Below are 14,326 nucleotides of genomic sequence, written 5' to 3'. Positions count from 1 at the left end.
AATTGGGGATACTGAGCTGTATAGCTCTGTCAGTGTATCCAATCTGAGTGTGCAAGAAAGGCATCTCGGAGGGTCCACCCTTGGAAAAACAGGGTCATCCATCATCACAACTCAAAATGTGCCAACGGCATTTCTTTGACACACACACACACGGTCATGCATAATGTTATGTTAATAGATTTAACATGTCATTTATGAATGCCATCGTTCTATTGCAACAAATGCAAAATTACACCCATATTAGATGATTTCTGAAGCAGAGCATTTCACCTTCATCATGTTCTACATATTCTCAGAAAACTAGTAAACAGCGTAAGAGTAAAGCAAAAATATATATATTGTCACATACACGCAGTGAAAGTTGTTGTTTTACAGGGACAGCCATGGTAGTACGGCGCCCCTGGAGCAAATTAGGGTAAAGTGCCTTGCTCAAGGGCACCGATTGATGTTTCACCTTGTCAGTTCAGGTATTCGAACCAGCGACCTCTCGGTTTCTGGCCCAACGCTCTAACCGCTAGGTTATTGTGTTGTTACCTGTACTTATTGTGGTCCTACGGAAATGACAGGCAGACAGTCTCATCCACTTTCAAAAGCAAGTATTTAGTCCTTGTCGGTAATCTTCGTGAGTTGTCAGCAATAGTTGTCAACAAAACATGTCACTGCTTGCTTGCTTCTGTTCTCTTGACGCTCCTCTAGCTACAGCGGCACGTTGGGTTTGCATACAATGTCAGCGTCCTTTCTATCCGCACGAGGGTAGATCAATACATCGATGTAGTTGATGCACTGGCGGTCCTCTCGATTTACGAGCTCTATGACATGATTGTGTTACGCGACTGACACGCGCAAACATACACACCGGGCGCGTCCATAAAAACAATAATCACCAAGGCGATTCCCTCCGCCCATGTCTGCGATTTACAATCACAGTTTTCTCACTCTCCACAGTGGCATCATGTGGGTGTTCGCACTACCTGGAGCCACATTCAACGGCACGCTTTCTCCGCAGAGAGGAAATTAGCACATTATTTCATATGATTCACTCTCAGTGAATATTCAACGTGGCAGCAGTACTTTAGCCTATATGAGAAATAGACTGCAGCCTATCCCTGGGTCACGACAAGTGTCATTCCCGTATTGCACTCCCTTTATCTGAGCGTGAGTGTGTCGAGGGCGTTGATGCATTTTCGGTAGAAGCTATTGAAACAATGCGTAGGGGAAATAAACAATCGAGGTGGCTACAACTAGACCAATCATTCAAATGCGCTGCCATCGGTTGGGTTCATAGGCTACTCGTAGAATGTGTCAACAGTGACAGTATGAGACTGAGCCGAGTATGCAGACTCCGTAGGCTATGCTAGTACCCTTAGGAAATTAATATTGAACAGTAGGCACAATGCCCTTGGACACTGAGCACGACATCGCATGCAGGATCACCACATTTCCTATAAACACTTGTCCATATACAGTACTATGTGATTGAGAATAATCCCATTACTTCCGGAGTGCAACATGCAGTCATTGATATAGGCTGTTGAACAGACTAAATACATAGTACTCTATCTCCGGGTATGGGCTGCCTACATCACCAGTGCGCTCCGCCTGCTTTCTCCCGACAGAGAACTCACCCTCACGGGGGGGGGTGCAAAACAATTCGCAGTTCCCCTCTCAGCCGATTTCCTTTTCACTCCTCGGCCAAGCATTTGCCAATCACCTCCGCATGCACGCATACGTTATCTTGCAATACCGGAATATGGATATCTGCGATAAATTGTCCATTTTTTAACATACACAACGTTCCAAAGACAACCCGCCCCCTGCGTTTGTGATTGGTTCTCGCGGCGCCGAGGTACCTCATTCGGGCAAAGCTGTAGGCTATTTAAAGAAAATACACACATCTGGCCAGCGGTTCCGCGCAACTGGAGGACTTTGGAACCTCTGAATTACGCACACAGAACGGCTTCGACTTTGAAGTGAACCCTTAAATATCGTGACCATGGGTCTACAAGGTTATATTTGTGCAAAGCATAGCTCTGAGATATTGAGCATCAAAGTTATCACATCCCAGATTTTGTAGTGAAATCTTATTTCATAACCCATTACGGTCCTCACCTTATTAAATGTACCTTAAGTGCAGAGCATCAAACTCCTGAGACGTTTGTAAATCCTTTTTTTTAAGGGGGTGCAAACGCACCTGGGTTCAGCCATAAAAGTCTACCTGGCACGGAATGTTAAACTTATTACATACATGTAATGATTAAATAAAGAGAATACCCCTCATTCTTTCTAATCCCATCATCAAATATATGAATTAATGTTCATCACACATTTGTTAAAGCGATAGTTCATAAAAATGACAAATACACTATATCCTATAGAGAACTAGCAACATTGCTAAAACTTAGCTCTGGATCAGTAAAATGGCACATTTTCTGGTCTCTGACATCCAAAGTCAGTAAATTACTTGCTAGTTATCAATACAAATGTGGTATGTTTGTAATTTTGGTGAAATACTCCTATGTAGGTTTTCGTATTTATATAGAAAAAGACAAACACAGCAATGTCTCTCCAGTTGGTCTTAACCATGCTCAAATGCACATGTAGCCTATGTATTTACTTTTACCATAAAGAGCTTAAAGGAAAATTCCACCCAAGAACGTTCTTTTGGTATTTGTTTCATTACTCCATTGTTGATATAGGCCCCAAATATTTTGTATGTCAGCAATCAAGTTAGAATACCTTTCAAAATACAGAAATACAGCCGGTATGATGCACTTTGCATCATATGATGCAAAACACGTACCATGCATCATACTGTCTGTATTTCTATTTCTTTAAAAGTTATATATCTTGAAAACTTGATTGCTGACATGCAAAACATTTTGGGACTATATCAACAATGGATTAATGAAACTAATACCAAAATATTGTTTTGGGGTGGAGTTTTCCTTTAAGTGATGGCCATTCTTCTGAAAAAGTGGTGACAAAAATCGAAGTAATTGCAAAAGACAACCAGAACCTATAAATAAACAAAGACTTGGAATAAGGCTCTATCGGCAAAATATATGGTTTTGAGATAATAAAGTATTTTTCAAGTCAAGTCAGATCTCAGATCTATTTTGTGACGTGTTCCTCTTTCATGACTCAATAAGTACATAACTTTTATACAATAATTTTGTATTGACAACCCAGCATTGTGTAAATGGATTGTAGATAGAACCTTATAGTACCAAGTCCAAAGGTTTTTGCGCAGATTTTTTTCATTGGGATGATTTACATTTTCACATATCTGATCAAAAAACATGAGCTGGCACACACCCAGAATAATAGTTTGTGTGGAGGTGCTGACTAACGAAGCTAATAAGCTATACACTATCAAAAGAAAGAAAGTCGCACACTCCATGTGTAATCTCCCAGCAATTTAATGGGTATTTACCAACGTTTCGGCATCACTGTGCCTTCCTCAGGGTGCAGGGTTCAGGGTTCTTCACCCTTATTTTATTTTGATAGGTTACATTTTCACATATCTGACATATCTCACATGTGAAGTACCTCCTAAAGAGCAACTCTTTGTGAATAAGTCAAAATAGATAGAACCTTATGGTCCCAAGGTCTCGATAAGTCGGCAATTGATTGGGTTCAAGATTAACTTTGCTTAAAACTCTAAACCCATTATATCACAGACAAATTCATGCTGAGTTTGTCTGTGATATAATAATCTAGTTTGAGCAGGAAGCTAAGAAAAAACAACTAGCCTATCTCACGCCATTTCAATAACACTCAAAACTAATTCAGTAATTCAATATTTTATCACACTTGGTGTTCATTTCAACACACACAATTCATAATTTAGGCTATTACCTAATTAGGTCTACCATGTTACAATGTAACATTTTCTGTACGCCTACGGTACAAAGTGCTACCAATCAAAATGAAGAGAAAGCAAGTGGTTGTATGCTCATGTGAGTATGATCAAGTCGTCAGTATGATCAAGGTGGTCTCTTTGTGAACAAAGCCTAAACAAACGCTGGTAACTTTCTATGCACCTAGTGCCTCCTTGTGTTCAAAAGATTTAACTACTCACAGTCTCTTTCTCCTTTGTGAGGCTGCTCCGTGTTTTCTGTCCTGCAACAAGCTCTCACAGTCTAACGTCAGAATTAGATGTTCATCCATGATTCTCAAACATCAAATTTCAAAGTTGTTCCAAATGTCAAAATTTCAAAGTGCTTGGTTACTCCTCTGTGTCGTTCCAAGATTAAGTTAGGCATTACCTCAGAATTCGTAAGGTTAGGTATTAACTCCAAATGGTTAAGGTAAGGATTAAGGTTTGTGATAGGCTTAAAAGAAAAACATCAAAAACAACTATCTATTGCCTATCCGCCAAATCTGCCCAGAACACTCTAGCAAAACCAAAGTCTACTTGAAGGTAACAGCGCTCACTGTCGCCCCTAGTGGCTGGTTTCCATGTCATCTCCCGATGTCCTCAGACATGGATGGACATCGAATACTGACTTGTTTCACGGGTGACCTGCTTGCTCTGTCAACAGCCTGCTCCTATGATGACATCATAGCTAGCCTATCTCCTATCTTCCATCTCTCAGGACTGAGATCCTTGTGCAACACCGTGCAGGCTGTCTGCGGATTAGCAACAGCATCTGTCACAGTTTCAATGTGATTCCTTGGATTCTTTCACTCCAACTGGAAAGAACGTACATTTAGGATTACCAAATGCACTGGCTGCATCTTACTCCACACAATAAACCTTTATGTGTTCAAGGTGTAGGCTGAACAAAATAAAAAGAGGATTTAAAAAAAAACATCTAAGGAACCTGAAATGAATTTGCACTGTTAGCAAAATAATTGCCTAGCATTATAATATTATTTAATCAGTAATTGTTATGATATGAATCATATTTCAAAGCACAACACAAATTATATTTCAAAGCACAAACGGCTTCATTTATATTAATGAGATTGGATTTCATTCCTTTGATCTGTAATTGATGATCTGCAAACATTCAGACACACTCCTCATCAGTGTCAGTTTAAGAATGGGAAAAAACATTAATTTTCTCAGTTGCAGTCTCTAAAATAGCAGAACCTTAGTAGCCAAGGGATATGTAGGAAGGCAGTCTTGCAAGAAGGTCTTCAAGTGCAGAATGAAGGTGAATTCTGTTTTCTTCTGAGCACACCCCTGTCAGTCTCTACCCAGTAGGATCTCGGTGTTGTGGCTGTTGTCAGAGTTTGTTCTGTAGTGATCCACACTTTCTGTCCAGATGTGAGCTCGTGTAGTGGTCTTGAGCAGTGGTGTTGGTTGTAATTATTTGCTTGCTTCCTCTTTCCTTCCTCATCCATTTTGCAGATAGCCTGCACATCCAGCCACTTGGAAGCAGTTTGGTAATTGTTTTTGGTAAGCTTGTGCGCAAATGTCTCCCCATGAGCAGTTGTGCTAGAGAGAATCCATGTGCCAACAGCGCTATGCTTTGGTCCAGGTCTCTTTTCCAGAGAGTTTTGATGCTCTGTACAGCATGCTCCGCGGTACCGCAGATTGCTTGTGATGTGGCATGAAGTTGTTCTCTTGAGCGCAAGCTTGCAAAATCTCTGCGGGGGAACTGCGGTCCATTGTCGGAAACTAGGGTCTCAACAACTCCATGGCGAGCAAAGGCTCCTTTTACACCGATTGCCCCGGCATCTCCCTGATTGCCTCGACCCTGTTGTGATCTGGATCCGGTCCTGAATTACAATTTTTTTTATTTAACTAGACAAGTCAGTTAAGAAAAAAAATCTTATTTACAATGACAGCCTACCTGTAACGTTCGTCAATAGGTGGAAGAGAGGAGGACCAAATTGCAGCGTGGTACGTTTCCATATTTATTGGAATACTTAACACGAACAAAACAATAAACACAAAATGAAACTAACGACGCTACAGACCTGAACATGTGAACATAGCGACAACGAACTCAACGAACAGGAACAATCACCCACAAACAAACAGTGAAAACAGTCAACCTTAATATGGTTCCCAATCAGAGACAATGACAAACACCTGCCCCTGATTGAGAACCATATTAGGCCAAACAATAAACCCAACTTAGAAACACATAACATAGAATGCCCACCCAGCTCACGTCCTGACCAACTAAACAAGACTGAACAAAGGAAATAAGGTCAGGAACGTGACACTACCCCAGGCAAACCCTAACCCGGACGACGCTGGGCCAATTGTGCGCCCTATGGGACTCCCAATCACGGCCGGTTGTGATACAGCCCGGAATCGAACCAGGTTCTGTAGTGATGCCTCTATTATGAGATGCGGTGCCTATGAGATGCAGTGCCTGCGCCACTTGGGAGCTCTAAAAGCAGAACCCCTGTGACCCAAGAGAATGATTTCATCCTTGACAAACTCGCACTTTTCATTGAGTGTGAGACATTCCTGCTGGGTCATTCAAATCAAATCAAACTTTATTTGTCACTTGCGCCGAATACAACAAGTGTAGACCTTGCTGTGAAATGCTTACTTATACAAGCCCTTAACCAACAGTGCAGTTCAATAAAGAGTTAAGAAAATATTTACAAAATAAACTAAAGTAAAAAATAATAAAAAGTAACACAATAAAATAACAATAGCGAGGCTATATACAGGCGGTACCATGTCAATGTGTGGGGGTACAGGTTAGTTGAGGTAATTTGTACATTTAGGTAAGGGTGAAGTTACTATGCATAGATAATAAACAGCGAGTAGGAGCAGCGTACAAAACAAATGGAGGAGGGACTGGGGGTAGAAGCTGTTAAAGAGCCCTTTGGTCCTAGACTTGGCGCTCCTGTACCGCTTGCCGTGCGGCATAGGCGGAAATCCCAGGGGGGACGGGGGGGACACGACCCCCCCATCCTGGGAAAAATATGACTTGTCCCCCCCAATATATCACTGTAAACATAACTATGTAATTTCAATAATATTATTAATACGCAATGAAAGCACTTGTGCTGATTATAGACACTTAATAGCGCGTTTTTAAGTTTCACAAGATTGCGACCCCCCCGCCCTTTGCCTCACGATGGTTTGATCCACTGCCAGTTCTATAGCTTGCAAGGTAATAGAGGGTTCGTATCTACTGTCCGAAAGGCACTCGATGTACGTAACTGACGTGAGGTAATTCAGTCAATTGCGCCATAGCAATGTATATATTTTTCTAATGTTGCAGGGTTCACACACTAGCTGAATTTGCAGAGCTAACGCGCAAACTAAAGCAAACATTAACTATCAAGCTAGCTAGTACCTATTCCATTTATGTGGCGTCGTCAAAGATGGAATATTTGCTATCGTCAGTTTATTCCAAGATTAGTATGCAGCTGTAGTGCTTCAAAGTCCCTGTGATAAGGTTAGCGATAAACTGAAGTCCAAACTAAACAGAACTACACTCTCTTATACCATTGTCTTAAATATATTTAATGGTCTCGTTGCAAAAGCTAAATTGTCGCTAGTGATTTTTATTTTTTTTTCACCTTTATTTAACCAGGTAGCAAAGGTTATAGCAAACACCACAGAAACGGAATTGGTGCTCGCTAGCTTTGCAAATTCAGCTATTGTTGGAAGCTAGCCAATATGAAACAAACTATGTTAAAATTACAGAAGGTTGCAGCATGTGTTGTGTAAATGTGTGTGTGTGCAGCTAGACCGGCCAGCCAGGTAGAAAAATGTCAGAAAAAAGTAGAAAGACGGACATCAGAGTATTTTTCAGTACACCAAAACGCAAAGTAAGAACTCTAGTAGCCTAATATCTCAAAGACGAGTTGATAAAATGTTCATAAGAAAGAAGTGAAATGCTAATGGAAATGTTTCACAATGATGTCATTAGGCAGAGCAGGCAACAGATGGCACACAGACAGCTGAGTTGGGGACAGATATGCAGGGACAGACTGACAGAGACAGGGAGTCTCAGGTAAGTTTGTTGAGTGTTTGTTTGGCAACATTATGAAAGGTTCTAAATTTGTTTGATTTGTAAAATAGGGACATAATTGGAAAATGCCATGGATACCCCCACTCTCAACTTAAACTGGTGACTAAACTAAGATTTGTTAAAGGCAATGGTATTGCTGTTGTGATTAATTGTGTAGTTTTGGGTACCGGTAGTTAGGAGTACAGCAAACACCTTATTTCTTTTCTAGGAGTCAGACTGTGAGTCAGTGAGGGTGGTGAAAGGGAAAGAGCCAAGGAGAGAGACTTCAGAGGACAGTGTCACAGCCACGGCAGGACCAGGTGTCACCCTTGTTGCCAGCAGCACCAGTATAGGGGACAGTGGCACAGCATCGTCCAGTTACCTCAGTGATGGCACAAAACCATATCAGCCACACCCACAATTTATAGAACCGCAAACTCTTGCCAACAGAGTGTTGACGTTTCAAGAGAGATGGTTTCGCGATTTCCCCTGGCTACATTATAATCCATCAATAAAAGGAGTGTTGTGTTTTCACTGTAGCCAAGGGTTTTCAAGCCAGCCATCTTTTGGCCAAAGAGCAGATGCTGCCTTCATTAGTGCAGGATTTAGGAACTGGAGAAAAGCCATTGAAAAATTCACAGCACATCAAAACTGCCAAACCCACCGCCACTTTGTAACTGTAACAGCACACCAGCTAAATCCAATCAGTGTCCAGTTATCCAGCGCGTGGGGTAAACAGCAGGAGGACGCAAGGCATTGCTTGATGAAAATTGTTAGTTCGGTGCGGCATGTAGTAAGACAGGGACAAGCCTTTAGAGGCCACATGGATGACAGTGGGAATTTATACCAGCTTTTGAAACTCAGGGCAGAAGAGGATGATCCCATTTTACTGAAGTGGTTAACAGAGCGTACCACAATGTACACAGGCCCCAAAGCACAGAATGAAATTCTGAACATGGCCAATACAGTCATTCGAGGCATTGCAGCTGAGATTAGGTCTCTTCCGATTGTACAATTTTCATTAATTGTTGATGGTACTCAAGATGTCTCTGGTGCTGAACAGGAGAGTGTCTGTCTGCGTTATGTTGACCATGACCTTGTCCCTCACGAGGACTCGCCTGTTGTCTCCGACACCCTGTCTCTGGTATGCAGGCTGCAGTCGAGTGTGTGCGGTCATCTCTTAGGGGCAAGAGAAATGACGAAAGCTACCTTGCACTGTATGAGAAAGCAACAACTTTGATTGACTCTATTGAATCCATTGAATCCATTGAGACGCACTCAAGACGATTTGCTGGCAAAGCAGTGGATCACTATAGGGCAGAATTTTTTAAGTGTTGGATGGTGTGGAGGTTCAGTTTGGCGACCGTTTTGACCAGGACAGTCTAAACGTCCTGCAAAAGTTGGAAAGAGTTGGATGAGTCTCTAGATCAGTACCCTGAGCTGAACATAGATTCTCTTTCAGTGCAGATCCCTCTCTTTCACAACAAATACCCCTGTAGCAGCAGTTGAGAGGCAGCAGAGGTCCTCAGGAGGCTTCCAGTGGAGGTGCGGGGGTTGTTTGACCAAGTTGAGGTGCTGATCAGAATTTTGTTTGTGGTGCCAGTGTGTTCATGTGAGGCTGAGAGGAGTTTCAGTGCACTGCGCAGGTTAAAGACTTGGCTACGGGCCAGCATGGGCCAAGAGAGACTGAACGGCGTAGTTGTCTGTAATGTACATAAAGACAGGCTGGACAGTCTCAAGAGGGAAAATATCTGCCAGCAATTTGTTGGATCCATTGAAACCCGCAAACATATGTTCGGTTCTTTTGTTCAGTAGTGTGTATAGCAGTGGTTCTCAACCTTTTTTGGGTACTGGAACCCCTGCATATTTTGAGGCAAGGCAGGCAAGGTTTTGAGCGGTCCTCAGGGACCTCCACCCCCTCTATATTATATGTAAACTTACTGGAAACCTTGTACTGACTACATTCATTACACTTTTTTATTTCACGGACACCTTGCAATTAGTCCGTGGACCCCTGTTTGAGAACCCCTGGTGTAATTGATATTTGTTATTTTGTTTAGTAGTTTTCAGTTTTTAGTACATGACAGTACACTTACAAATTATTATTATTATTTCATGTTATTTTATTTAAAATTGCATACTTTGTGTGACATACTTGTCCATAGCTGCTGTTTGAAGAGTTGAGACACTGACTGAAGGATATTTTGTTTGATTTATTTGGGTTTTTCCTTGAAGTAGTTATTTTGCTTTTAGAACTGTACTTATTTTAAGCTTTTTGTTCTTGTAAAGATATTGTAGTAGACTCAGGCCAGGTGCACATATTTAATGACTATATAAATGTATCACAAAGTCAAATTAAAAGGTCAATTCAATACGGAGACCAACTTTGTGATGGTTCTCAATGGAGATTCTTTACGATGAGATCACACCATGTTCATTGTATTTATGAAAACTACTCCCATACAGTGTACAGTACCATTGCCGCCTAATGGCCTTTCTTGATATTGCTGGTTGTAAGTACGAATACCTGCATACATACTGGACTGATAAGGAACACTGCTATAACTATTATTAGTAGTAGTATTATAATGATTTAAACAAGTTGGGACAACCCTTCAGTTAACTACTGTACCTAACAATTATCCAGTAGTAGGGATTATGGTCCCTCAATATACATTTAACATATTACAACGTAGGCTATGTGTTACAGCACTACTTTTGGTGTCCCCCTCAGGAATTGCTCCTGAGAAAATTTCATGTAATTGTCCCCTCCAAGGTTGATATCAGATTTTCGCCCCTGCCGTGCGGTAGCATAGAAAACAGTCTATGACTTGGGTGACTGGAGTCTCTGACAGTTTTTGGGTCTTTCCTCTGACACTGCCTAGTATATAGTTCCTGGATGGCAGGAAGCTTGGCCCCAGTAATGTACTGGGCTGTACGCACTATCCTCTGTAGCGCCTTACGGTCAGACACCGAGCAGTTGCCATTCCATGTCATTTCAGCAAGCCACGTCACCCACTATTTCAGATTGTTCTGAAATAGTTTCTGTAGTTAAAAACAGATAAGATTGGCATTCCTGAAGCAGTATTTTTGTTGAAATATAATTTGATCTCTGAGAAATTAAGCTAATAGATTGCACCCAAATAGGCCATTTTCATAAATAGGATTCATATAGTCTTGTCATGCCCTGGCCTTAGTTATCTTTGTTCTCTTTATTATTTTAGTTAGGTCAGGGTGTGACATGGGGGATGTTTGTGTGTTTTTGTCTAGTCGAGGGTGTTTGTATTGTCTAGGGGGTTTTGGTAGAGTTTATGGGGTTGTGTTCAGTGTAGGTGTTTAGGTAAGTCTATGGTTGACTAAATTGGTTCTCAATTAGAGACAGCTGTCTATCGTTGTCTCTGATTGGGAGTCATATTTAGGCAGCCATAGGCATTAGGTAGGTTGTGGGTAATTGTTTATGTTTGACGTTAGTAGCGTGTGTCTGCACTTTCGTTTGTAGCTTCACGGTCGTTTTTTTGGTATAGTGTTCGTTTTTCATCTTCTCAAATAAAAGAAGATGTATCTATATCACGCTGCGCCTTGGTCCTCTCTTTCACTGAAAGACGATCGTGACAAGTCTTCAATAAATATAGTACCTAACGTCTGATTTGGACCATAATTCTTCCTTACAATGAGTAAGACGTGAGGAATCCAATAAAATGATCAAAAGTCACCCACAGAACCCCACACCTCACAACAATCCCACCCCAACAACTAGTATACTGTACAGTATCAGTTCTCTACGTCTGACAACTAGTATGGTGCTGCTGCTTGGAGTATTGCTTCTTCAACCTTTATATGAATTTATCCCTGTGAATCTGGTGATGTTTTTTCCCTCTGTTCAGAGAAATTAGCCACTGAAGTCACTTGTGTTCTTTACCATAAATTGGTGTGAAAGTACAAAGTTTTGCCCACTAGATGCCGCTGTTCCTGTTACTGTCACCACACCCTTTTATCCATGTTGCTAGTCTCTTGTGTTTATTCAATGGATCACATTTTCGTTGCAACTTCAGGTAGAAAACCAATTGCTTTTGCTCATGTATATGACATCCATGTTCTCCATCCTGCCCAGGTCTCTATATACGTTGTCTCTCAAATGGATGGAACACGTTGTGGAGCTCTACCTTGTATGACTCTTGGAGTTTCCCCAGTCCTTGAAAGTCCGACGGATATACGGCAGTGAAGTCGTGTCACTTCTTTGATTCTGTGTACTAACTGTAGGGCCTCTGTGGCTGGGAAGCGTAGGAGTGGTTGTGTCAATCCTGCTACGATGTACACCTCTTGTTCTGTTGTGCTATTTTGCTATCAACTTGCTGTTAAAGCATCCATTCACAGCAAGCAGATTGTGCCCCGGCTCATATAGAATCTTGGTTGGTCTCACCAGACTGTCATCATTCTGTTGTTTGTAGTATATGTCCGTCACAGCTACTCCTGTGTCAAGTTTGAAGCTGATGTCTTCCCCATTCAGATGAATTTCCTCCATCCACTGCTGTGTACCTTCCAAGGACCCTTCACTTAGGAAAGCATGGGCTTGTGCTTCAGTGGTGGGCTCCGCCTGTTGTGACTGTGTATACAGCTTGAGCAGCACAGCTGCATAATGTCCCTTCTTGCAACACTTTCTACAGTCAGCCTCGTTGGCTGGACAGTCCTTCCATCTATGTTCTCGTCCTCCTCTACTTCTTTTGCACTCCTTTTCACTTAGATTTTCACGTCTTGTTTTGCCCTTTGTATGTGGTCCGTGCACTTTGTTGGAATTTTATTCCATTTCGCTTTGATGGGATCCACATTTTGTAGTGGTTACTCCTCTTACTGAATTGCTGTGCGGTAATGTTTGCTGTTTCTTTACAGTTTCACTTTTGTCTGACTCTTTGAATAGCTTTTGCCCGTGTCACGTCTGAGTCGAACTGTAGCTTTTCTGACAGCCTCTGACAGTCTATTATTCCAACAACAATTCTGTCTCTTATCAGTTCTTCTTTGAGCATTCCACCGTTACCATGCTCAGCCAGCTCGTGTACAGCTGTGATGAATGCCTCTGCACTCTCTCCCTCATCTTGACATCTCATGTTGAATGAAGCTCTCTCAACAAAAAATAAAAATACATTTCTACACTGTGCTGCTCAAATGCTTTTTCTGCATCATACTTACAGTGTATTCGGAAAGTATTCAGGCCCCTTTACTCTTTCCACATTTTGTTAAGTTACAGTCGTATTCTAAAATGGATGAAATTGCCCCCCGTCAATCTACACACAATACCCCATAATGACAAAGAAAAAACAGTTTTTTAGAAAATTTAGCAAATGTATTTGCCAAAGCTGCTTCAACAAAGTACTGAGTAAAGGGTCTGAATACTTATGTAAATAAGGTATTTGTCATTATGGGGAATTGTGTAGATTGACGAGGGAATTTAAAAAAAAAAATACATTTTTGAATAAGGCTGTAACGTAACAAAATGTGGAAAAAGTCAAGGGGTCTGAATAATTTCCGAAAGCACTGTATTTTTATCTGCATCAGTCCATTGATACTCCCAAAATATCATCAGCGGCATCCTCCATAGCATATTTAAGAGAGTTCACCTGATATTCCTCTGGTTTTGTATTCAGTCCTGATGCCATACGAAACCTCTCAAATCTCCTCATCCATCTTGGCCATTCTCCCGTGTTTCAGAAGTCAAAGGGCTCTGGATGAATTATAGCTAACGTGTTTTTACATCTGCATTGCTTTCTGTTTGGGGTTTTAGGCTGGGTGTAATGGGTGCATGCTGGTGGCAGGGAAGTCAGGCGCAGAAGAGTGAACTTGGTAAAAACGGAGCATAAAGAACTCCGGAAACCAATACATACAAAAATAATTTACAAGGGTGCAAAACCCGTCGCACACCAGAACATGACACCAGAACATGACTTGCACAAAACATACAACAAACAATCACCGACAAAGACATGAGGGGAAACAGAGGGTTAAATACACAACATGTAATTGATGGGATTGAAACCAGGTGTGATGGAAGACAAGACAAAACCAATGGAAAATGAAAAGAGGATCAGCGATGGCTAGAAGGTCGGTGACGTCGACCTCCGAACGCCGCCCGAACAAGGAGAGGTACCGACTTCGGCAGAACTCGTGACACTGGGTTTCTGTATAAGCACTTTGTGACATCTGCTGATGTAAAAAGGGCTTTCTAAATACATTTTATTGATTCATTGATTATATGTACAACTGCCACTGCCATTTTGATCTTTGTTTAGTTTGTTTTTCTCCTCCTCTCCTGTCCCTCTGTACTGCTCGGTTTCCACTAGATTCCAATGCCCAAAGTCAAAATTGGAAATATAACATTTCATGAAAACAATTAATTT

General features: G+C 41.5%; 2 protein-coding genes across 6 annotated transcripts in view; one reads left to right on the top strand and one right to left on the bottom strand.

The window, feature by feature from the left end:
- Positions 1 to 4,381, bottom strand: part of ext1c (exostoses (multiple) 1c) — a 74,317-nt gene extending 69,936 nt beyond the window's left edge. The window contains exon 1 of one of the 5 annotated variants that reach the window (XM_055876063.1): positions 4,082 to 4,381. The gene's annotated coding sequence lies outside the window, so the exon portion shown is untranslated. The other 4 variants (XM_055876060.1, XM_055876065.1, XM_055876064.1 and 1 more) reach the window with 4 other exon arrangements.
- Positions 4,382 to 7,720: 3,339 nt separating this feature from the next.
- Positions 7,721 to 9,341, top strand: LOC129819638 (zinc finger MYM-type protein 1-like). The gene is made up of 2 exons (XM_055876059.1): positions 7,721 to 7,940; positions 8,167 to 9,341. Exons 1-2 carry the CDS (start codon positions 7,905 to 7,907, stop codon positions 9,175 to 9,177), a joined length of 1,047 nt encoding a protein of 348 aa, XP_055732034.1. The 5' UTR covers positions 7,721 to 7,904; the 3' UTR covers positions 9,178 to 9,341.
- The last annotated feature ends 4,985 nt before the right edge of the window (positions 9,342 to 14,326 follow it).

Source organism: Salvelinus fontinalis, chromosome 22 (genome assembly GCF_029448725.1).
Source record: "Salvelinus fontinalis isolate EN_2023a chromosome 22, ASM2944872v1, whole genome shotgun sequence".
NCBI lineage: Eukaryota > Metazoa > Chordata > Actinopteri > Salmoniformes > Salmonidae > Salvelinus > Salvelinus fontinalis.
This window is presented reverse-complemented; position numbering and strand designations above follow the sequence as displayed.